The sequence below is a fragment of the Heloderma suspectum genome, chromosome 7, assembly GCF_057233095.1.
Source record: "Heloderma suspectum isolate Gila_16-S chromosome 7, 16-S_ref, whole genome shotgun sequence".
NCBI lineage: Eukaryota > Metazoa > Chordata > Lepidosauria > Squamata > Helodermatidae > Heloderma > Heloderma suspectum.
In genome coordinates, this window is record NC_139464.1 from 5,943,355 (window position 1) to 5,968,018 (window position 24,664).

General features: G+C 47.6%; 1 protein-coding gene across 3 annotated transcripts in view; it reads left to right on the forward strand.

The window, feature by feature from the left end:
- Window positions 1-24,664, forward strand: part of TSGA13 (testis specific 13) — a 45,940-nt gene that overhangs the window by 21,013 nt on the left and 263 nt on the right. For 2 of the 3 annotated variants that reach the window (XM_084811680.1, XM_084811679.1), the window contains 3 exons: window positions 3,672-3,878; window positions 6,320-6,423; window positions 11,854-11,960. In XM_084811680.1, the coding sequence (XP_084667806.1) occupies window positions 3,672-3,878; window positions 6,320-6,423; window positions 11,854-11,960 (418 nt within the window). Of the gene's footprint in view, window positions 1-2,386; window positions 2,583-3,671; window positions 3,879-6,319; window positions 6,424-11,853; window positions 11,961-24,664 lie in introns of those variants that run through there. The other variant, XM_084811681.1, reaches the window with a different exon arrangement.

The window sequence follows — 24,664 nt, forward strand, 5'->3', positions numbered from 1 at the left end:
ATTTGGAAGCTATGCTTCTATGAATGCAGCCCAAAATAGCATTGGCCTTTTTTGCAGCCACATCACATTGTTGGCTCATATTCAGCTTGTGATGGACAACAATTCCAAGATCCTTCTCGCTTGTAGTGTTGAGCCACGTGTCCTCCATCTTGTAACTGTGCGTTTGGTTTCTTTTTCCTAGGTGCAGAACTTGGCATTTATCCCTATGAAATGTCATTCAGTTGTTTTCTGCCCAGCGCTCCAGTCTATCAAGATCACTTTGAATTTTGTTTCTGTCTTCCAAAGTATTAGCTATCCCGCCCAATTTTGTGTCATCTGCAAATTTGATCAGCATTCCCCAAGTCATTAATACAAATGTTGAAGAGCACTGGGCCCGGGACTGAGCCCTGCGGTACCCCACTCGTTACCTCTCCCCAGTTTGAGAAGGTCCCATTGATAAGCACTCTTTGAGTCCGATTCTGTAGCCAACTGTGGATCCACCGGATCCTCCTAGTAGCCACCTGGCTCATTTCCTTTGGCAGGGGCTCACGGAGAAGGGCCACTGATGATGATCTTAAGGTCCGGGCAGGCACATGTGGGAGGAGGCGATCCTTCAGGTAACCTGGCCCCAAGCCGTTAAGGGCTTTGAATGTTAACACCAGCACTTTGAATCGGGCCCAGAAATGGACTGGCAGCCAGTGCAGCTGGAAAAGTAGAGGCATAATATGAGCTCGCTGGCCAGTCCCCGTTAACAATCTTGCTGCCCTATTTCGCACCAGCTGAAGTTTCCGGTCTGTTTTCAAAGGCAGCCCCACGTATAACGCATTGCAGTTATTCATTGCAGTTACTCCAGACGAGAAGTTATCAGAGCATGGATAACTGTAGCTAGGCTATCTCTGTCCAGATAAGGGCGTAGTTGGTATACCAGCCTAAGCTGATAGAAAGTGCTCCATGTCACTGAGTTCACCTGTGCCTCAAGTGACAGTTCTGGGTCCAAGAGCACCGCAAACTACAAACCTGATCCTTTAGGGGGAGTGCAACCCCCTTCAGAACAGGTTGAATTTCACCCAGCCGGGCAGATGAACCACCCACTAACAGTACCTCCGTCTTGTCTGGACTGAGTTTCAGTTTATTGGCCCTCATCCAGTCCATTACCGTGCCCAGGCCCTGATTCTGAACAGCCACTGCCTCACCTGGGTTTGATGAGAAAGAGAGGTAGAGCTGGGTGTCATCCACATATTGATGGCATACCTCTGGTTAACCTCCCCCAGCAGTTTCATGTACATGTTGAACAGCATGGGGGATAAAATAGCTCCCTGTGGAACCCCATGGCACAATTGCCATGGCACAGAGCAATAATCCCCCAGCACCACCTTCTGGAGTCGGCCATCCAAGTAGGAACGGAACCACTGCAGTGCAGTGTCTCCAACTCCCAACCCAGACAACCTATCCAGAAGGATACCATGGTCGATGGTATCGAAAGCCGCTGAGAGGTCCAGGAGAATCAACAGGGTCGCACTCCCCCTGTCCCTCTCCCGGCAGAGGTCATCCCACAGGGCGACCAAGGCAGTTTCCGTTCCAAAACCAGGCCTGAAGCCCGATTGAAATGGATCTAGATAATCCGTTTCATTCAACAGTGCCTGGAGCTGTCCTACAACCACCCGCTCAAGCACCTTGCCCAGGAAGGGGATGTTGGCCACTGGCCTATAATTGTTAACATCCTCTGGGTCCAGGTTAGGCTTTTTCAGGAGTGGTCTAATTACCGCCTCTTTTAAAGCAGCAGGCACCACTCCGTCTCTCAAGGAGGAATTTACAACCTCCTGGACCCAGCCGGACATCCCCTCCTTGTTTGATGAAATAAGCCACGAAGGGCAAGGGTCAAGCACACAAGTGGTCGATCGGACTTGGCCAAGCACCTGTCTGCATCCTCAGGCCTCAGTAACTGAAACTCATCCAATAGAACCGGACCAGACGGTGCACTGAATGCCTCTACCAATGGAGGTACATATACATTCCATCATAAGTAAATATATATTCCACCATAAGTAAATAATCAAAAAAATAGATCCTTGAGAAACCCTGGCCTGTGCAAATCCACAAAATCTTTATCTGGAACTCATCACTTTGTAGTTAAAATGGTTTTCCGGAATGGTTTCAAAATCTCTCAAGGGTTTGTTTTGTTGCTGGGGCCTGTTACCACAACAGCTCTGTTTTTTGCGCTCTCCTCCCCTCAAGTCATGGCTGACATTTAAGCAATTTCCCCAGAAATGGACTGCATTGCATAATTATGTGCTATGCTCTGTGTCACTGTGTGCTCCAAATCACAATGCCACGCCGTGTACAAGAAATGTGATTGGCTGGTACAGGTCTACTGGCCAATGACAAGCGCTTAGGGTGGAAGAAACACAGGAGCTGTCATGATTAGCAACACCCAGAAGGGCAGGAAATCAAACATAGCTAAGTTTCTCAGTGCAAATAGTAAGAGAAAGAGGAGGACTGGAATGGGAAGGAGAACTGAGAGCAGAGCACAATGGGAATCGAAGGTTTTGTGGTGAACACAGGAAAACTGCACTGCTGTCAGCACTGACATTTTAAGATACTGGGTAATGGTTCAACCAACTGCATCTTTTCCTGGAAAACAACTCCGGTTTAAATCAAAATTAAATTGATATTTGGACCCAGAGTGTCTTAGTGAATATGAGCCAGCAGTGTGATGTGGCTTCTAATAAAGCGAATGCAATCTTGCGCTGCATTAACAGAAGCATAGCGTCCAGGTCACAGGAAGTAATCGCTCCACTCTGTTCTGCATTAGTCTGGCCACATTTGGAATACCGTGTCCAGTTCTGGGTGCCACATTTTAAGAAGGGCATTAACAAACTAGAGCGTGTCCAGAGGAGATGGTGAATGATCTTGAAGCCATCCCATGAGGAACGGTTGCTGGGTATGTTTAGCATGGAGAAAAGAAGACAAAAGGGGGACACGATAGCTTTCTTCAAATATCTGAAAGGCTGTCATGCGGAAGATAGAGCAGAGTTGTTCTCTGTTGCTCCAGAGGTCAGGACTAGAACCAATGGGTGGAAATTGCAGGGAAGCAGATTTTGGCTAAACATCAGGAGAAACCTCTTAATGGTGGGTTCTCCTTCACCGGAGGTATTTAAACAGAGACTGGATAGCTGTCTGCCAGGGATGCTGTAGCTGAATCCTGCACTGCAGAGTTTGCATTGGGCAGGGGTTGGTTTAGATGATCTTCAAGGTCCCTTCCAACTCTATGATTATATGCAGTGGAAGCTGGTGATGCTGATGTCAGTGGGCCAGTGAAAGTGCTTCAGGTTTCAGTCAGAACCAGTCAGAACTCTAAGGGAGCTTTAGAGTTCTGACTGATTCTGACTGAAACCCGGAGCACATTCACCAGCCCACCATCATCGGAGCCCCCAGCCTCCAATGACGATATGATTTCAGCACAGCCACAGCTGAAACAAGCAGAGGGTATATTTGGGTGAGAAATAACATCTGCTCTCACTTCTAACCCCTGCTCTGCTAGAGCGATTCTCACGCTCCGTTTGTCAACGTTCAAACTGGCCAAAAAAACACAGAGGAGGAAGAATGTGGTCACGATGGCCTCAGTAGCTTTTTGGGGGGAGATGAATGGAGGCCTTCTTTCTTTCTCACTTACTTTCCTTGTCACTGGGCAGGTCCAGTACTTCGTCCCTTTGACCGATGTCGAATTCCGAGAGCGCTTGGAGCGGCACCGGGGAGAAATCGCCATCATGCTGAGGTCTTCGGAGTTCAATCAGGACAAGACCACCTTGATTGTGACTAACAACCCCCTTCCGCTACTCATTTCTGGCCAACAGCTTGCAACACCTTCACAGTATTTCTCGAAAGAATTGTTCGGAAGGGTAGGCTGCTTTGTCTTGCTAAAACTAAAAGAGGCCTCCTTGCCCTGATTAAAGCGGGGGGGACCCCAAAGCCTAAGCACAAAAAGGATCTCCAGACCATTCCCAAATGCTTTGTCTGCACTGGGCGTTTCTCATAGTCACTGGTTGTTTGGACACACTCCCACTTCTGGTCTCACTAATGGACTTTGTGCGGTGCGAACTCACCCATCAGCCTGCCCTTCCATGCTGTCTACCCAGCCAGCATCTCCCATGCTGGCTGGGAGATGCTGGGAGTTGTGGTCCAACACATCTGGAGGGCACCACCTTGGAGAAGGCTGCTATAAAGAGCCAAAGAGGTCTGCCAGATCTCCAGGCAGTGCTCGGAGCTTTTGGCCGGGTGACCAAACGTCCGGCAGAAAAGGTCATTCCAAAACCCGGCCGTCCACTGGCCTGGATCAGAGCCGAGCCATGTGTCCAAGGAGACCAGGAGCAGGGTTGCAAGGAGGTGGCTCAGGCAGGCTGGGGAGCGTTGCGAAGACGCAGGGTTTGACCAAGGGGAGGCTGGTGGCTCCAATTATGGTGGGGCTGTGAATCCATTCTGGGTTGCAGTCAGAACCAGCCAGAACTCTAAAGGAGCTATCCAGGGGGCTAAACCCTGGCCCCAAATAGGTTAAGTACCTTGGACAGCTCCTTTAGGCTCCTTTAGAGCTTCCACTGACTTGACCTGAAATGTCATGTTTGTAGCCTCCTTCTCCAAGGCTCAAGAGAGGGAATAAAAAGGATGAGAGGACAGAAAAAGCAGAGGGGCGTGCAATTTTCTGCATGGCTGCAGAGCTTTTGTGATTACCCCCAGCCCATATCAGTCAAACATAAACAAGGCTCCGCCCCCAGCCACAGGGAGGCTCTGCCCCCTAATCTACCAGGTTTATTCTTTGCCCCCCCCCAACATCAGGTCGCCCCCGCCCGCCAAATCCCACTAGGGTCCACCTCTGAAAATTAGGCATTTTAGTCCCAGCTGACCTTCATCCTGCAAAGAATCCAGGAACAGAAACCTTAGCAAAGTGATGGATTAAGTCTGTAGCGTAGATAATCTGCCAGAGTGGCGGATTAAGTCTGTAGTGTGACAAAGAGCTTTTCTACACGAGGCATTTATTGTGTGCTTGTCATTCCCTACTCACAGTTGTTTATGTGTTCTTTAGATGACATCATGATCCTCCAGTTTCACTTCTGTTTTTAAACAGCACTTTCAGCGAGTTTTTTTTAGAGCAGGGAAAATGCGGCTTTATTTGTGAAAGTGAAAGAAAACGCTTTTTCCAGATGTGTGGCTGCGCTATTACCACAGTGCCACGTAGAGGTTATATAGTGGAAAAGCAGGAAAAGAAATGCTCTTCACATAGTGCTCAGATCTCAACTCTGCCACGAAACTCAAAGTAGATATAGTGGATTAACAGCCTTATATAGAAAAGCTAAAAGAGCAGACCAACTGAGAAACCTGCTAATACTCAAGCATCCAGGGAGAAAGAAGTTGCACAGTATTTTGTCCCCCTCTTTTACAGACTTGCAAGACTCCCCCCGCCCCTGCCGCTGGGATTGCAGGGTCTTGTGTGGGAAGAAGGTCTCTCTGAATCTTGGATGTTTTCCTAAGATGTGTTTGGGTTGAAGACTGGACAGGATCCATCTTCTTTCCCCCTGCTCTGTCTGCACACACACCCTTTCTCTCTCCCCTCCCCATTAACCTCCATCTAACCCTATTCCGGCTGTTAGGGCAAAATAAATAGTTCTCAATAAGCAAGGAATGAATATATGACACTGAGAACACATTCATGATTGGTATTTATTCCTTTGCTAGTAAAAACCGGGCCCCCAATTTTCCTTCATTCCAATACAATGCATTGCTCTAACATTAGAGCGCAAAGAAGACCCTTCGCCCTCTGCCCTACACTGGCGGCTTCTCTACATTAAAGAAAAAACCTGCCATCCTCCCATTGCGGGGCCTTTTCGCATTTGCCGCGGGCTCCCAGATGGCGACCACGTGATTGCTGAGAGGGGAAGTTTTTAATTTTCAAGGTTCCATAGAACCCAATGAAACAGTGCCATCTAGTGGCTGTCTTAATAGCGCAACAATCCAAGATATTTTTAATACCTCATTTTCTCCAGATCTTTTAAACATGGAATAACCAGGAAATACCGCTGGATGTGCCCTGGAGGTTGAGAACATCATGAAAAGGACCCGCAAACTTCCGTGAGTTACCCACCAGGAGTGCACAATAAAAGCCTCATGTGATGGTGCTCAGAGATGGAATCATGTTAATCGGAAGGTTCTGGGTTTCAAGACTTAGATGACCCAGAGAGTAACGGCCTTCCACTCAGCTCAGAGGATCGGGTGCTCAAGATTGCACTTTGGCTCATGCCACAAGAGCTCTGTTTTGACCAGCTTGTTTCCCATCCCATCTTTCCTATAGAGTTCAAACAATCAGGAACCACTTTGCTTACCCCCACTGAGGACGTCACAGAAACAGCTGATAGGTCCAGACATACGAAAGCTGAGGAAGCCACCACAATTCAGGTAAGGCCACAAAGAAAAACGTGCAGCGTGCTTTATCCCACATTTCAAGGTGGCTTACAGCATGGCAAGAATACACAACAATATAGCAGCAGGACTTCCTACCCTCATGGGCCACTTGAAAAATGAAAGTGAAAATGCCTGAGGCCTACCAGTCACAAAATGGCGGCAGATGGAAGCGGAAGTTGGCCAAATCAGCTGGCAATTACTGACATCATTTTATACTGCTATCTAATCCCACTCTGGAAATGGCTACATTCTTTGCCACAGTGATTTTCCTGTGGCAGGGAGTTCCATAGTTCACCTTTCCTCATATTAAGTACAGACATTGGCTCTGGAGGTAGCAGTTTTCAGGGGGCGGGAGCAGCTCAGTGGTAGAGCACATGCTTTGCATATAAGAAGGTTCCCGGTTTGATCCCTGGCATCTCCAGGTAGGGCTGGAAAAACTCCTGCCTGAAACCCTGGAGAGCCGCTGCCAGTCAGTGTCGACAATACTGGGCTAGATGGACCAAGGGTCTCACTCCATAAAAGCAGCTTCTATGTGCCTCCCTGTTTTAGGCAGACTTTACTGATCCACAGGCTCTAACTGGAGAAGACTTTTTATTTTATATTTTTTCCTCCCCACATGCCTCTCAAAGTATTTCTATTCGTCTTCTGTCATGTCTTCTCCCCTTCTCCTTTCACACTTAACTTGTACCCTATTCCACCTGAACGGCCAGTTTCTTTCATTCATCCCTCGTCCTGCTTCCACTGTCACTTTCGCCTACAACGGCTTCCTTTCTCTTACCCCTTTCCTCTCTCTTCCCAGTGTAGGTTGTTCCTGTCCTTGCTAAAAAAAATATTAACCTTTTATCTGACTTTCTAATTTCCTTCCAAGCCCCATCTGGGCCCTTTTCCCTCAGAGGAGGGAGACCTGCTTTTCCCTTCTGTCCGCCCCCCCCATAACTTCTCCATTTCCTGACCACCTTCACTCAGTTTCCCCTTCCTCCCCCTCCCATGTGTAGGCAAACACATTCGTCCACGTGCATGCATGCACGTGCGCGCGCACACACGCATACAAAGACTCTCCGGTTCCTCGTGCCACTACGCAGTGCCAGTTTATTGTTCTGAGGCAGACGAGATAGCTGTGGTCATGGCCAAAAGGGCCCAGCAGGCCCCAGTGTTTCTCCTTTATTATCTCTTCCTCCGTCTGTCCTTTTCCTCCCCCCATTTCCTCACACTTGGCTGGCCACTCTGGGTGTCTCTACATTAAGCAAAACCCCACACCCTTTCCAGAGTTTCCTGCTTTCGGTTTGTTTGCGGGATTAGGACGGGCTCCTCCTTTACATAGCAGCCACGTTGTTTGCACTGAGGGAGTGCCTCCCTCCCGCCCTGGCATGTGTGCAAAGGAAGCGGGTGGGGGGGGGAGTCTGGTTTCCCTAGCTCAACTTCTGCTGTACCGTTTTCTCGCAGCCCCAGGAAACCTCTGACTTACTCCTGAGTAGACATAAAATGTAAGATTGTGCTGTAAGTCAGCAACCCTTGGCACACCTATGTGGGAGTAAGCAGCACTGAACTCAGTGGGACTTGCTTCTGAGTAGACATAAGGTCGCCCTGTAAGTCTGCAACCCTCGGCACACTTACTTGGGATTAAGCCCCACTGACCTTAATAGGGTGCTCTGAAGCAACAGAGGACGCTGCTTCTGAGCTTGGTGGGGGATCCGATGCATCTCCCTTCGTTGCAGGGAGGCATTTTACCCGCTTCGCCCTCCGACTGAGAAATGCGGAGGCAGGAGATGCAATTGGCAGGCGTTTCTTGCCCTCGCGACTGTCAAATCTCATCCTGACCGCGCCCCCAGCAACCGAAAACAAATGCCCCACAGAGGTTTCTTCCGCTATTGGAGAAGGTCATGGCGTTCCTCTTCCGTGGGCTGGAAAAAATACCACATTTTTTGCGTTTGGGGAAAACACGAGATAGGCGGGGAGAAATGGCGGAAGACACGCTGGAGGGTCACAGCGTCATCTAAAGAGCCCGCAAACTTCCAACCGAGAGAGCACCATCTCAATAGCAGGAAGAAAGCTCCATGTGATGAACCCCTCTGTCTTCCCTTCTTTTCTTCTCTCCCCTCCCCTCCCCTCCCCTCCCCTCCCCTCCCCTCCCCTCCCACTTTCCCTGCCACAGCCTTGCTTTCTAACCAAGTGTCACTTCCACACGTGACGGTGCCCTGGCCAGATCCTACCAAACCCATCAGGTCAGGCTGTGAGCGAGGTGGCCCTGGGTGGGCTGTGCCACTGAGGCCACCAGCAGCCTCTGGCCCATTGCTTGAGAAATGCTGCAGTCGAGCATCATGTAACACACCAAAACACAGCTAGAAAAACAAGAGTCAAGAAGGGTGTACTTGTCAGGGTGGAGACTGAGGCCATAGAGCCCCAGAGCAATTCTGATTCTGAGGAAGAGCAACAACCCGTGGGAGAGGAACTCGCTCATCGCTTACAGGCACAGCGGCAGGGAGTGATTCCTCCTGCCTGCATTCCTGGGAGAGATAGTGACCCTGGCAGCGAGAGAGCGGGGGAGGGGGCCTTGCTGGAGGCTCGGTGCAGACGCAGGGAGCGGCGCCAGATGGAGGGCACCGAGAGGAGACGCTCTGCCCGCTTGGCGCTCAAAACACGGTCCTGTCTCGAGGACCTACGGGTAAGAGGGAGGACCTCTCCATAGCCCATAAGTTCAGAGGTTTCCCGCCCTCCTCCTTCAAATGGGGACCAACTGCCTTACCTGGAGCTTAGGCTACTCTGCTAACTACCCCAGTGCAGTTCCTTGCTTAGTTGCTGGTGATTAGCATCTGAAAAAGTCATTAAGTTGCGAAGGAATAAAGCCTTGGAAAGAATCCCTTTCATCTGTGTCTTGAGTTGGCTTTTGGAGGGGACTTTAAGAGGCAGCTAGGGCGCTCCTGACAGTACTGCAGGGGCAGCAGAAGGTACGTTTGGATTGACAGGTGATCTCCGCTTGCTCTGCAGTAGTCCTGATGGCTATATGCTACCTCCAGTATCAGAGGCAGTATGTCTATGTACACCAGTTGCTGGGGAACATAGGTGGGAGGATGCTGTTGCACTCATGTCCTGCGTGTGGGTTTCTCATAGGAGGCTGGACTAGATGGACCCTTGGTCTGATCCAGCAGGGCTCTTCTTGCATTCTTATGTTGACACACTTCCAGTGCAGATGCAATTTGTCATAGTGCTGTAATGAAATGTTGCCCATCACCACCACTAAATTTCAGAATCGATCAGAAAAAAATTCAGAAAAAAACAGAAGTTTTATATTCTAAATTCAGATGTCAACATATATGAAGGGAGCAGGGCCAGTGTCAACGGTAGGCAGGGTCGGGCAGCTGCTAAGGGCCCACACCCCCACAGGGGCCCACTGAAAAGAGCCTCCAGCCTTGCTTCTCTTCTTCATAGGGATGTTAGAGAAATCCACCGCGGATTAAAATGAGGCCGGATTCTTTGGAATCTGGCCTCTGGAATCTGGCCTCTGGATCGGCCCCACTTACCTCTGCTCCAGGAGGAATTCGCATGGGACGGCACTCGGCTGCTTGTTCCAAAGGAGCCATTCTCCTCCACGCCAATTGCCATTAAAAAAAAAAGGTGATCGGCAGGATGTGCCCATAGACCTATACGTAAAATAGAGCTGTGAATCTTGCATATAAGTCTATGTGTCCATAGGCTTATATGCAAGATTTACGGCTCTATTTTGCGTATAAGTCTATGGGCACATCCTGCCGATCGCCATTTTTTAAAAAGAAAAATGGCGATTGGCGCGGAGGAGAACTGCTCCGGCCGTCAAGGTAAGCGGCCCTCAAGCTGGGCGGCTCTGTGGAATCCACGTGGACTGGAGCCGCTCCGGAGAATTCCGGGGGGGAGGAACGGATCGCCTCCCCCCCGGGCAGATTCCCCACCGGAACGGATGGTGGGGAATCTGTACATCCCTACGGTCTTCACCATTGCGTTCTGCTTGTTCACCTGCCTCTCTCTTTCTCTTTCTCTGCATAGTGGTGGGCCATTTTGTAATTACTTATCTCTCAACCTCAGTGTTCCACACCAGTAAAAGAGGAATATTGATTGGCTACTTTTGACCAGCTCTGTGTAGCTCCACGGGCTTGTTTTAGAGCTTTGTGTAAGAATTAGAAGTGTGCACTGACCACAAGATTTGACTTGGACCCCAATGTAGTGCTTTGGAAGATGGCCAGATTCTGCTCAGACCAGTTCAGAGGCTGCCCACTTCAAATTGGGTACTGAACCTGAGCCACACTTTGGAAATCTGAGACTTTGTGCCTCCTATTGACTATGGCTATAACCTGTTTTTGTCTTGTTTACCAGATGAGGATGAAATTTGCAGGCGTAGTAGTCCCTTAATAGGTGCATTGATTTTTGTGATACGCACCTTCAAATTTTGATTTTTTTTAAGGGAATTGCTGATAACTTTTTATTTCTTGGAAGAATTGGATGAAATTTGCAGGGATAGTTGTTCCTTCTGAGGGTATCAAACCTGCCAAGTATCAAATGAATAGGCACAGGGGTTTTTACGGAAGAGCAGTCTTTACATTATGAGGTTATCCGAAAAAGAACACACTTATCCCCGTATGTTCCATGCAGACCATGTTTGTGTTTGTTACGCACAGTGAGTTGTCTTGGCAAAATTCTATCAGCCTATGCCCCACTTCATTTTGTTCTCCCAGACCATGCTTGCCTGTAATTCCAGGTGTCATTTGACTACCCACCTTAGCATTCCAGTCTCCTGTAATGAAAATAACATCTCTTTTTGGCGTATTTTATTTAATTTATGTATTATACTTCTATACCATCCAGTAGCCAAAGCTTTCTGGGCAGTTCACAAAAATGAAAACCCTGAAATACATGATCAGACATAAGATAAAACCTTTAAAAGTTCAAAACAGAATAAAACCGGAGTAAAAACCAGCAGCAGGGAAAGATCTAAAAACACAACACACATTTTACAGCACTGAAGAACTAAAAAGCCGAAAAGAGGACAATGTAGGTGCCAGGTCAGCCTCTCTGGGGAGGGTATTCCTCAACTGGGGTGCCACCACTGAAAAGGTCTTCTCCTTAGTAGTCATCCATCTCACTTCAGTAGGCGGGGGCACCAGAGAGGGTCCTCTGAAGATGATCTAAGGGTCTGGCAGGTATATATAGAAGGAGATGGTCTTTCAGGTAACCTGGCATTAAGAAGTTAATACCCGCACTTTCAACTGGGCCCAAAAACATACTGGAAGCCAGTGCAGATCACGGAGCACTGGTGCAATATGATCATATCGACCAGTTTCAGCTAACAATCTTGCTGCCCCATTTTGGACCAGCTGAATTTTCCAGACCGTTTTCAAAGGCAGCCCCACGTATAATGCATTGCAGTAATCCAAATGTATCTTGTCCTACTTACAGGTTTGCCACTGACAACGATTTCAAGGGTGAAGCTAATTTTTCAAAAGGCTACGCAGAGAGGCGCCTGCAGAGGTTGTATCCCCAACTGCGTTCTCACTCGAGACTAGGTAAGACGCTCTCTGTTATTCAGTCGTTTCTCTCTCTTCTTACAGACTCCCTAAGTAGCCTGCTTGGATGAATGACTCTTACCTCACAACACGCCTGGGCCAGTTCTACACCCCGTGTCATATCAATACGATCCCATCACGGTGATGCTATATCCCTCTAGTGCATTTATACTTCATCACACACACAGTGACATCTGTTGTACTATTTTGGATAATACGGAATGAAAAGCAGAAAATAATGCTAGAAAAGCAGTATATGCTAGAAAAGCAGTATATGGGATGTGTAATGTGCTCCAACAGTTATCAGCGCACCTCAGTACTAATAAAAACGGTGATATGGCAGCTGTGCCCCTACCTTCCCAACCAACTGTTCCCATCAGTAGTACATGCCCTGGTCTCCTCTCGTCTAGACTACTGTAATGCGCTGTACGTGAGGTTACCCTTGAAGATGTTTTGGAAGCTGCGGGTCGGAAACTGCACCTGGTGCAGAACGCGATGGCTCTCCTGATTAAAGGCAGCTGCCAGCGTGATCACATCACTCCGGTGCTGAAGGAGTTGCACTGGCTACCAGTTGTTTTCCAGGCCAAATTCAAGGTGTTGGCTTTGACCTTTAAAACCCTATACGGTTCTGGCCCAACCTGTCTCAAGGAGCGCCTCCAGCAACATCAGACAGGCCGCTCAACAAGATTAGCCTCGGATGGCCTTCTCTCTGTCCCATCTGCCAGGACAGCTAGGCTGGCGAGGACAAGGGAGAGGACCTTCTCTGTGGTGGCCCCCACTCTGTGGAATCATAGAATCATAGAATAGTAGGGTTGGAAGGGGCCTACAAGGCCATCGAGTCCAACCCCCAGAGTTCCCTAGGGAGGAGAACTCCCTCCCTAGGGAACTCTGCCATGCCCCGTCTTTAATGAGCTTCTGCCATGCATGGAAAAAGTGGTTGTTCAGGCAGGCATTTGGGGTGGACTAGGATATTTTTAGAACAGGATGTTTTAATGTTTAATTTTACTGTTTTCGATTGTTTTATTGTTGTACATCTCCCAGAGTGGCCAGGTGACCGGCCAGATGGGTGAGTAAGAAAATGAATGAATGAATGAATAACACTAGAGTAGATTTAGCCCTGGTGAGGCAGTCTTTCCGTGGCCAGTTACCTGGGTTTGGGAATAGGCACCCATGGATTGTATTTTGAAAGTGCACTGTCTCTGAATGGGAAGCCATCGGTGGGTGTTCTTGTAAGTTGTTTGTCAGAAAGAATAAAATAGGAATCCAGAGGAGCAAAAGCTCAGCTGGCAGCTCCCAGAGATAGAGGGTGTCTCTACATGAGCAAGTTATTGCATGCCTGTGATTGGCCACTCACAGACGTTTGCAGGTCCGTTACACAACGTCATCAACCTCCAAGATGTCTCCTGCGCCTTTTCATGTTTATCCCGCTTTCAAAAAGATCCGAGATATTAAAATATTAAAAATATTAAAATATTTTGGAATATTAAAAAAGTGGGATATTGGCAGTATGAAATGCCAGTGTAGTGCTATGAACTTGTCGAGGAAGGGCTTTCCTTGATCCAGACCATGTGTCTGCCATGAGCATGTTTCTCAAGCGGAGGGAGAAGAGGGTAAAATGCCTCCCTGCAATGAAAGGAGACAGATCTGACCCCCCACCACGCTCAGAATCAGCGTCATCTGTTGATTCAGAGCACCCCATTAAGGTCAGTGGGGCTTTCTCCCAAGTAAGTGCACCTAGGGTTGCAGACTTACAGCACAATCTTCTGTCCACTCAGGAGTAAATCCTCACTTTCCTGGGGGCTGCGAGGAAACAGAACGGCACAAGTGAAGCAACGAAAACAAGACTCCCCCCCCCTGCTCCTTCGCACACCAGGGAGGGTGGGAGGCGCTCCCTCGATTCAAACCACATGTCTGCCTCCCATGGTTCAAACCACATGTCTTCCATGTAAAAGAGCCCATCCCCATCCTAATCCCAATCCCACAAAGAAACTGAAAGCAGAAAGCCCTAGCAAGGATGCAGGTTTTTTGTGGGGTTTTTTGCTAATGTAGAGACACACCGAGTGACAGATTGAGTTAAACATCTGAATGCTGCCATTCTGCTGATTTGGAAGATTGGAAATGAAAAACAGGGAGCAAACCGTGGGCTTGCGTCCCCCTTGCTTCTCTTCCCCAGTGGTGTAGTGGAGTCAGGGCAGCACCCAGACTGCTGGAATAGCAGGGATCCTGACTAGGGATGTTGGAGAATTCCACCACGGACTCCGTGGCGGAACGGAGCAATCCCCCCCGCCACCCCGCGAAGTCCCCCCTGGAACGGACCTACCTGGCAGCAGATGCAGCGGCGGTGGATGCGGCAGCGGGTCATCTTCCGGCCGCTGCTGCCGGACTGCTGCGGCCGCAAATGGCGGCCATCGTAGTGGCCGCCATTTGCGTCCATGCCTTAGGCCGTGATAGGCTAGGTAAGTACTTAAGTAACCTATCACGGCCTAAGGCATGGACGCAAATAGCGGCCGGCATAGCGGCTGCCATTTGCGTCTGCAGCGCGGCAGCAGCAGCTGGGAGTCTGGCTGCGGCTGGGGAGGATTCCGGGGGGAAGGGACAGATTGCCTCCCCTCCCCAGCGGATGCCCCGGACTGGAACCGGGTGAGTAATCCGCCCATCCCTAATCCTGACATCATCCGCTACCCCCTCAGAATTCCTTGTTCCCTCTGAGCTTAGCTGAGGTCCTCACAGTAGCTGGGGGGAAATGACCCCCCCCTGCCCCCAGCAACAGTAGTGTTCCCTGTTGTAATGCAAAGTGTTTTGGGGTGGCCTGGTCTTGAATGGGCAATTAAGACCCACGAGCTTTACAAAAGACCTGCTCCTGGTGGAGATGGGAACTGCTAGAACTGGTTTGTTGACAAAGATCGGCAGAGCCACCTCTACACCACTGCGTCTTCCTCCTTCCTCCGTGTGCGAGGGGAGGAGATCAGAAGCGTCTGCTTTTCATTAGTGGCAAACCATTGCTTGCTATTGTGTCCAGATTCAGCAAAAAAAGAAAAGAAAAAAGAGTACAAACCCTAAGGAAACAACAAAAACGTTATATAAAACAAAATATGAGCGCTAAACAAAAATAACTAGTAACAGCCTGTGTACAACAAATTTGAGTGTTAAGCCAGGCAATCTAATAAAACCCATGCATAAGTTCACCAAAAATGGTATGAAACGGAATTTGTGTCAGGCTCTTAGGTCTTCGTCAGTGGTATGATAAACAATGCCTATCCGTAGCCTTTCCACAATTAACAGGCTTGGGGAACGATATGGGGCATGGAAGGTGTTCCATATACTAAATATACAATTTCGGCAGTTGCAGGACCTGAAAAATACATTAACAAAACATACGCTTCTAAGGGATCTGGTTCCAAATATATATCAATGCATACCGTAAACTTAATAGAATAGACATAATACCTACATCTGGTTAAAAAAAAATCCATTAAAAGGAAGCCAAATTCCTGCATATGGTGTTGCATAGCCCACAGGTATGTACATAAGGTGCTAGTCTCATATATAAGAACCGCTTAGGGATTTTATTATATTAAGAGGTATATATTACTAATAATTTAAATAAAAAATAAAACTGCTAGCAACTAATTAATGAACAGAAACCTCAGGAAAAAATAAAAAATATATAAATAAAAAGTAGACCCCCCCCACCAAACCCAAGTAGGGGGAAAACGTGTATCCAAGTTCATTAAGCCATAGTTTGTTTGCAAACCAGAATCCCAGACCAGTGTCCTAAAGCAAGAGGGAAACTGCAAACAATGACACCTGGGCTAGATCGCTACTACTGCGTTATAGTGATATTGAAGCACACTGATAACTGTTGGGGCAAATTACACATTCGATATACCGCTATCGTAGTGTTATTTCCTGCTCTTTATTCCACATTATCCAAAATACTGCAACAAATGTCACTGTGTGTCCTAGGCGGTACAAATGCACAAGAGGGATATAGTGTTACCATGATGGGATTGTAATGGTATGACACACAGTGTAGATCTGGCCCTAGCATTTGCGTGAGGCGTGTTGGAAAACAAGAAGTGATCCAGAATGCTGCTACTGCTGCATTATGCGCTGGACCATGCTGTACAGACCATTCCTTCCAGTTTTCTACCAACTTTACAGGCTCCCAGTTGATTTCCAGGCAGAATTCTAGGTGCTGTGATGACCTTTAAAGCCATAATGCTCTAGGCTGAGCCGAATGTTCCACTGAAATGCAGAGGGCAGTATTGATGGAGAGTGCCCTGACACTGCCACCCTGTGCTTCTCTTTGTAGTCACCAATGTCACTAAGTGCAAATGAATAGCCCATTCCTACACATGCCTGCTCAGAAGTATGATCCAGTAAGTTCAAAGAGAATTACCCCCATGTATGGAGGGGACTTTTCTGGGGGAAATGACAGGCCAGCCACCACGAGAAGCACCGCTATCACTGGTTCTTCAGGTAGCTTTTACCCCAGAAAACAGTCAATAAAGGATAACGCTTTGCTAAAAAGTTGATGTGCTTCCCAATCTTTTTACTCTGGTGGGAACTCTTTTAATAGCAACTAAAGTCCTGATTCCCCTTCATGGATCACTGCCTTGTTGTGGCGAAGGGGCTTGCGTAACTCAGTGAAGCCATAAGCTATGCCGTGCAGGGCCACCCAAGATGGACAGGTCATGGCAGAGAGTTCTGACAAAATGTGGTCCACTGGAGAAGGAAATGGCAACCCACTCCAGTATTCTTGCCAAGAAAACCCCATGGAACGTATCACAAGGCTAAAAGATATGACGCTGGAAGATGAGCCCCTCAGGTCGGAAGGTGTCCAATATGCTACTGGGGAAGAGCAGAGGGTATTTCCAAGTAGCGCCAGAAAGAGTGAAGCGGCTGGGCCAAACCCGAAAGGACACTCAGCTGTGGATGTGTCTGGCGGTGAAAAGAAAATCCGATGCTGTAAAGAACAAAATTGTTTAGGAACCTGGAATGTCAGATCAATGAATCAAGGTAAGCTGGAGGTGGTCAAACATGAGATGGCAAGATTGAACATCGACATCTTGGGAATCAGCGAACTCAAATGGACAGGCATGGGCGAATTTAATTCAGGTGACCATCATATCTACTATTGTGGGCAAGAATCCCTTAGAAGAAATGGAGTAGCACTCATAGTCAACAAAAGGGTGGGAAAAGCAGTACTGGGGTACAATCTTAAAAATGATAGAATGATCTCAGTACGAATCCAAGGCAAACCATTCAACATCACAGTAATTCAAGTCTATGCCCCAACCACTGAGGCCGAAGAAGTTGAGGTTGATCGGTTCTATGAAGACCTCCAACACCTTCTAGAACTAACACCAAAAAAAGATGTCCTCTTCATCATAGGGGATTGGAATGCTAAAGTAGGAAGTCAAGAAATCACCGGGATAACAGGCAGGCATGGCCTTGGTGTACAAAATGAAGCAGGACAAAAGCTAATAGAGTTTTGCCAAGAGAACACGCTGATCATAGCAAACACTCTTTTCCAACAGCACAAGAGGCGACTCTACACATGGACGTCACCAGACGGTCAATATCGAAATCAGATTGATTATGTCCTTTGCAGCCAAAGATGGAGAAGCTCCATACAGTCAGTCAAAACAAGACCTGGAGCTGACTGTGGCTCAGATCATGAGCTGCTTCTTGCAAAATTTCGGCTTAAATTGAAGAACGTCGGGAAAACCACTAAACCTTTCAGGTATGACCTAAATCATATCCCTGATGAATATACAGTGGAGGTGAGGAATAGATTTCAGGGATTAGACCTGATAGACAGAGTGCCTGAGGAACTATGGACGGAGGTCCGTAACATTGTTCAGGAGGCAGCAACGAAATCCGTCCCAAAGAAAAAGAAATGCAAGAAAGCCAAGTGGCTGTCTGATGAGGCTTTACAAGTAGCTCACGAAAGAAGGGAAGCGAAAAGCAAAGGAGAAAGGGGAAGATATACCCAAGTGAATGCAGAGTTCCAGAGAATAGCAAGGAGAGACAAGAAGGCCTTCTTAAATGAACAATGCAAAGAAATCGAGGAAAACAACAGAATGGGAAAGACTAGAGATCTCTTCAAGAAAATTGGAGATCTCAAGGGAACGTTTTGTGCAAAGACGGGCATGATAAAGGACAAAGAAGGCAGGGACCTAACAGAAGCAGATGAGATTAAGAAGAGGTGGCAAGAATACACAGAAGAACTATACAGGAAAGATCTGAATGTCCCTGATAGCCATGATAGTGCGGTCACTGAACTTGAGCCGGACATCCTCGAGAGTGAAGTCAAGTGGGCCTTAGGAAGTATTAGTAACAACAAAGCTAGCGGAGATGACAGTATTCCAGCTGAGCTATTTAAAATCCTAAAAGGTGATGCTGTTAAAGTGCTGCATTCAATATGCCAACAAATCTGGAACACTCAACAGTGGCCACAAGACTGGAAAAGGTCAGTTTACATTCCAATTCCAAAGAAGGGCAACGCCAAGGAATGTTCAAACTACCGCACAATTGCGCTCATTTCACATGCCAGCAAGGTGATGCTCAAAATCCTACAAGCTAGGCTTCAGCAGTATGCGAACCGAGAACTACCGGAAGTACAAGCTGGGTTTCGAAGAGGCAGAGGAACTAGAGATCAAATCGCCAACATTCGCTGCATCATGGAGAAAGCAAGAGAATTCCAGAAAAACGTCTATTTCTGCTTCATTGACTACGCTAAAGCCTTTGATTGTGTGGATCACAACAAACTGTGGCAAATTCTTAAAGTGATGGGAGTACCAGACCACCTTACCTGTCTCCTGAGAAACCTGTACGAGGGTCAAGAAGCAACAGTAAGAACCAGACATGGAACAACCGATTGGTTCAAAATTGGGAAAGGAGTACGACAAGGCTGCATATTGTCACCCTGCTTATTTAACTTATATGCAGAGTACATCAAGAGAAATGCCGGGTTGGATGAATCAGAGGTCGGAATTAAGATTGCCGGGAGAATTATCAACAACCTCCGATATGCAGACGATACCACTCTAATGGCAGAAAGCGAAGAGGATCTCAAGAGCCTCTTGTTGAGGGTGAAAGAGGAGAGTGCAAAAGCTGGTTTGAAACTCAACATTAAAAAAACTAAGATCATGTCATCTGGCCCTATCACTTCCTGGCATATAGAAGGGGAAGAAATGGAAGCAGTGACAGATTTTACTTTCTTGGGCTCCAAGATCACCGCAGATGGTGACTGTAGCCATGAAATTAAAAGACGCTTGCTCCTTGGGAGGAAAGCAATGGCAAACCTAGACAGCATAGTAAGAAGCAGAGACATCACCTTGCCGACAAAGGTCCGTCTAATCAAAGCTATGGTTTTCCCAGTAGTAATGTATGGCTGTGAGAGCTGGACTATAAGGAAGGCTGAGCGCCGAAGAATTGATGCTTTCGAACTGTGGTGCTGGAGAAGACTCTTACGAGTCCCCTGGACTGCAAGGAGGTCAAATCAGTCCATCCTAAAGGAAATCAACCCTGAGTGCTCATTGGAAGGACAGATACTGAAGCTGAAGCTCCAATATTTTGGCCACCTAATGCGAAGAGAAAACTCCCTGGAAAAGACCCTGATGCTGGGAAAGACTGAAGGCAAAAGGAGAAGGGGACGGCAGAGGATGAGATGGCTAGATAGCATCACGGATGCAATGAATATGAACTTGAGTACGCTCCGGGAGAGAGCGCAGGACAGGAAGGCCTGGCGTGCTATGGTCCATGGGGTCACGAAGAGTCGGACACGACTGAACGACTGAACAACAACAACAACAAAGTCCTGATTGCTTCAAAATTTCATGTTAGGCATAATTAAGAAAGGAATCGAAAATAGAACTGCCAATATTGTGCTGCCCTTATACTAGGGATGTACGAATCCCTTACCTCGTTCCAGGTGGGGGCGTCTGCGGCGGGGGGGAGGTGATCCGTCCCGCACCCCGGAATCCTCCCTGGCCGGCTCCGCTCCGCGGCAAGTCCGTGGAGCTGCCGGCCAGGGCCGGCCTCTGCCTGACTTCTGGCCGCAGCTGGTCTTCAGATGCAAATGGCGTCCGCCGTAGTGGACACCATTTTTGTCCCCTGCCTTTTGCCATGATAGGCTATGTAAATCTTTATGTGGCCTATCATGGCAAAAGGCAAGGACGCAAATGGCGTCCGCTACGCCGGATGCCATTTGCGTCCAAAGACCAGCCGTGGCCAGAAGTCAGGCAGCGGCCGGCAAAAGGCAGGGACACAAATGAAGAGAAGCAGCGGCGGGCAGCAGAGGGCAGCTGGATGGACCGGACCTGCTGACGACCAGGTAGGGTCCGTCCAGGGGGGATTCTGTGGGGTGGCAGGGGGGTAGTCCATTCCGCCACGGACTCCGGGGGGCCGGATTCTATAGAATCTGGCCTCATTGGAGTCCATGGCGGATTTCTCTGCCATCCCTACCTTATACAAATCTACGGTGCGACTACACTTGGAATACTGTGTACAGTTCTGGTCAGCACAGCTAAACATTGATATTGTAGAGTTGGAAAAAGTGCAGAACGGGCAACTAAAATGATCAAGGGGCTGGAGCATCTCCCCTGTGAGGGAAGGTTAACAACATCTAGGACTGTTTAGCTTAGAAAAAAGGGTGACCGAAGGACGACATGAGAGAGGCGTACACAATTATGCCTGGTGTGGAGAAAGTAGATAGGGAGACATTTTTCTCCATTTCTCAAAATACTAGAACCTGGGGTCCTCCCATGAAGCTGATTGGTGGCAGATTCAGGACAGATAAAAGGAAGGGCTTCTTCACACTGCACAGAGTCAAACTATGGAATTCACTTCCGCAAGATGTAGTGATGGCCACCAATTTCAATGGTTTTAGAAGGAGATTGGACAAACTGATGGAGGAAAAGGCTATCGAAGGCTACTAGTCCTGATGGCTCTATGCTACCTGCAGTATCAGAGGCAGTATGCTTATGTGCACCAGCTTCTGGGGAACATGGGCAGGAGGGTGCTGCATCTGGGTTTCCTGTGGGCAGCTGGTGGGCCACTGTGTAAACAGAATTCCGGAGTAGAAGGACTGATCCAGCAGGACTCCTATGTTCTTGTGGCATTTACCTCGTGTACCCACTGAACCAGCATGGTATTAGTTTGTCATTTAAGATTAACCTGTAAACCACCCAGAGAACGTCGGCTATTTGCATCCCTGCCTTTTGCCAGTCGCTGCGTTATAGACATGAAATAAGTATATAAACTTGCTGAGTGGGGAAAAACAGCATATTTATTTATTGCATGTATTTATTGCATTTATATCTCATCTTTTTTCCTCTTGCAAGGAGCCCAAGGCAGCTTACATTATCTCCCTCCTCTCCATTTTATCCTCACAACAACCCTGTGAGGTAGGTTGGGCTGAGAGTCAGTGATTGGCCCAAAGTCACCCAGTGAGCTTCCATAGCCGAATGGGAACTAGAACCCAAATCTCCCAGCCCCCAGTCCAACACTCTAGTCACTACACCACACTGGCCCTCAGAGAAAACTGAGCAGGCTTGGATGCTGTTTATTGTCTATATGAATCAGAAATTTAAGATGATTAGCTGGCATAAAGTTGCTTTCATTGCCATCATATTACATTTGTATGAAGGTAACAGGAGCATTTCGCTAACACTATACAAAAAGGAACAGTGGCATTGGATAGGAAATTTTGATTAGTATATTAATACTCATTGTATATCATCTATGCTTTGTTTGTGTAGTAGAAACACGGCAGACCATTGTATGTCGAGGAATCAGTGGTGCATCAGTTCTCCTGCCCATGTCTAGATTGCCAGTTTGCTGAGTTGATTGCAGGGTAGGGGAGCTATGCTAGTTCCCAGAGAATCACCTGTTGATGCTATATTCAGGGCTTGTAGATAAGGTCTTTGGCAGAATGTCAAGGCCAGCTGAGAGCAAAGATGGGCGGGCGCTATATCTGTGTTGGGCTGCCTGCCTGCTAATTGTTGAGGCTGGTTTTTCCCCCGGTAAAGAAGAATGTAGAATGTCGGAAGTTCTGGGACCATGTCCAGAATGGGAGGGATCAAGGAGATAGGATCCGATTCCTTGGGACCCTCCCTGTTCAGAACTTCTCTGTGGACTGAGTCAACAGGTGCTACGGGCCAGGCTTCAAAAGCCATTCATCATTGCACTTACCTGAATTGCTGATCTTAAGAGTACGTACTTCCTGGTGACGGAAGGAGCGTGTACTGTATGCCTGAATATATTACTTTGCTTTTTCTGGCTTTATTAGCCTATTTTAGATAAATAAACTTCTTTCCTTCACTCATTGGTGCGTCCATTGCCACTGAATATTCAAGAAGAACCATTGCCTATTGAAAAAACAATTGGCAAAACAGTTTTATGTGTTTTTATGTGTTCTGTACGTCTATAATAAAACAAATTAAGAGATTAGTCAAAATAATCTCCCAATTTTTTCCATTTTCAAATGGGGCAATGAGATTTGAGGGGAGGCATTTTGGCTCAGCTTCGGTTTTATTCTTTGTTATTTATAGGCTTTCCTTGAGACAAAAACGGGATATTGGGATGACAAAAATGGGATGGGGTTATGTAATATTCCGTATTCATGAAAAAGTAAGATGGTAACAAAAGTTTTATTACATTAACATATTGAGCTAACAATTATTCTTCAGTGACAGAACTCATACAAAAATTTAGGTAGACGTTGAGGGGGGCTGCATTTCCCTGAGAGTTCCGCTGTAATAAAAAAATGGCTAACAGCCTGTTGAACCAAAATAGGAGTCTGAAAAGTCCGAATCAAACTGAATGTAGGGCAGAAAGAATCTCTATGGGCAGAATGATGGTAGAAATAACAGTAAGATGCACCCTCCTGGCTCCCACATGCTGAATGGGGCTTAGCGACGCCTCTTGAATTCCCCGCCACTGCAGACAAGCCGGGGGCGGCATCTGATCGTCGCCAGCTCAAGAAGCCTGGCCTGGCTGGATGAAGGAAACGGAGCTTCCTCTTTCGTCACACTAGTAGTTTTACCACATGCATTGATTAGCATAGAGCCTTATGATAAATGCGTTCAGTTTTTTACAAAAAATTAAAAACAGGACAAAATTGACACTTATATTAAAACGACGGGACGCTCGGGAAATATGAAAAAACCGGTACTGTCCCGTTTAAAACAGTACGTATGGTCAGCCTAGTTATTTATTACTTGCAATTGTTTCATTGTTTGATCTCGTTTTAATTATTTTTTTTATGATGTTGTTGGCTGCCTGGTAGTCCCTTGTGGGTAGAAGACCAAGATAAAAATCATTTAAAGAATGAAAGAAAGGGCCCTCAAAATAATGAGAGAAGCTTCCAGAAAGCATCTGTCCTTCCCAAATTACTCTGGGTGGCAGAGGAGGCAGGCATGCTCTCTCTGCCTCCACACCACAAAATCATAAGAATCTTATACAACATTTGTATAGGTTTCTGGTACAGCCCCATTTTGTATATGGTGTACAGTTCCTGTCATCCTATTGTGGAGGAATTTAAAACATGACACTGATTCTCTCTCAAGGTCTGGTTTATTCCCCAAATAACACAGCCGTGTGGTGGTTGCGAGCCTGGGCAAGAAAACACAGCCCATTGTCACATTCCATGAGGTTCTATACTTTTCTTTACACAGCATAAGTCCATCTGTGCAGGGTCAGAGATTAAGACGGCACAACAACAGCATAAACAACCTTAGCATGGTGGTATACTGTCAGGATTCCTTTAGCCCCCCCCCTTACCTCGAACACCCAAACATGCACAGACATGATGATTCAGTCTACAGCTTTTAATCCATTACTTCACAGGGTCAGACAGATGCAAATTCTCAGTGACTCTCAGTCTACAAAGGAATGCCTTCAGGGGATTCAAAAGGAAGCTACGAGAGTTGCCCGCCATTTGAAGAGGGAGGCCGACTCACTAGCCTAACTTAAGGGGGGAGGTACCTCTCTTCTCGTGAGGCCTCTAAGCGCAGCTTCTCATGCAAGGCCAATTGGGTAGACTGTCTAAGTTCCGCCCCTGCCTTCTCTCTCTTTGCTCTGCGTCTGTGTCTGTTGTCTATTAGGTCGTACTCCCCAAACCCTGCCGCCTCCTGTTCACTGCCTCTCACGGGGGCGGGGGGAGGGTGAAGAGGGACCCTCATCCTCAGCCAGCTGGACATTTGTAACCTGAGAAGCTGGTCTACTATCTGGACTAGCCTGGGAAAACACCTCCCCCATGTCTGGTGGTTCTCCTTCAGAATCTGAACTGCTATCCCACTCCCTGTGCTCAGAAACACCCCTGACATATACACTCGGTTTCTTCCAGTTAGGCCTTATCTTAAACAAAGCAACTGCCACAGTCTCCTCCTAATGCAGCAAGAATGTTGTTGACCTTGGCACTTCTTGGTCTGGACCTTTATTATTCCTGTCTACTGCTAACTGATAGTTGCTTATCTCATCTTGCCCTGAGGCCTAAGACACTATCTTATGCACCAAGAACTGTGAGTGGAGGCTGGTGGCTCCGATGTCAGTGGGGCGGTGAATCTGCTCCAAGTTTCAGTCAGAATGCCAGAGTTGCTCCGCACCTTGGGTAGCTCCTTTAGAGTTCTGACTGGTTCTGACTGAAACCTAGAATGAATTCACTGCCCCACTGACATCGGAGCCACCAGCCT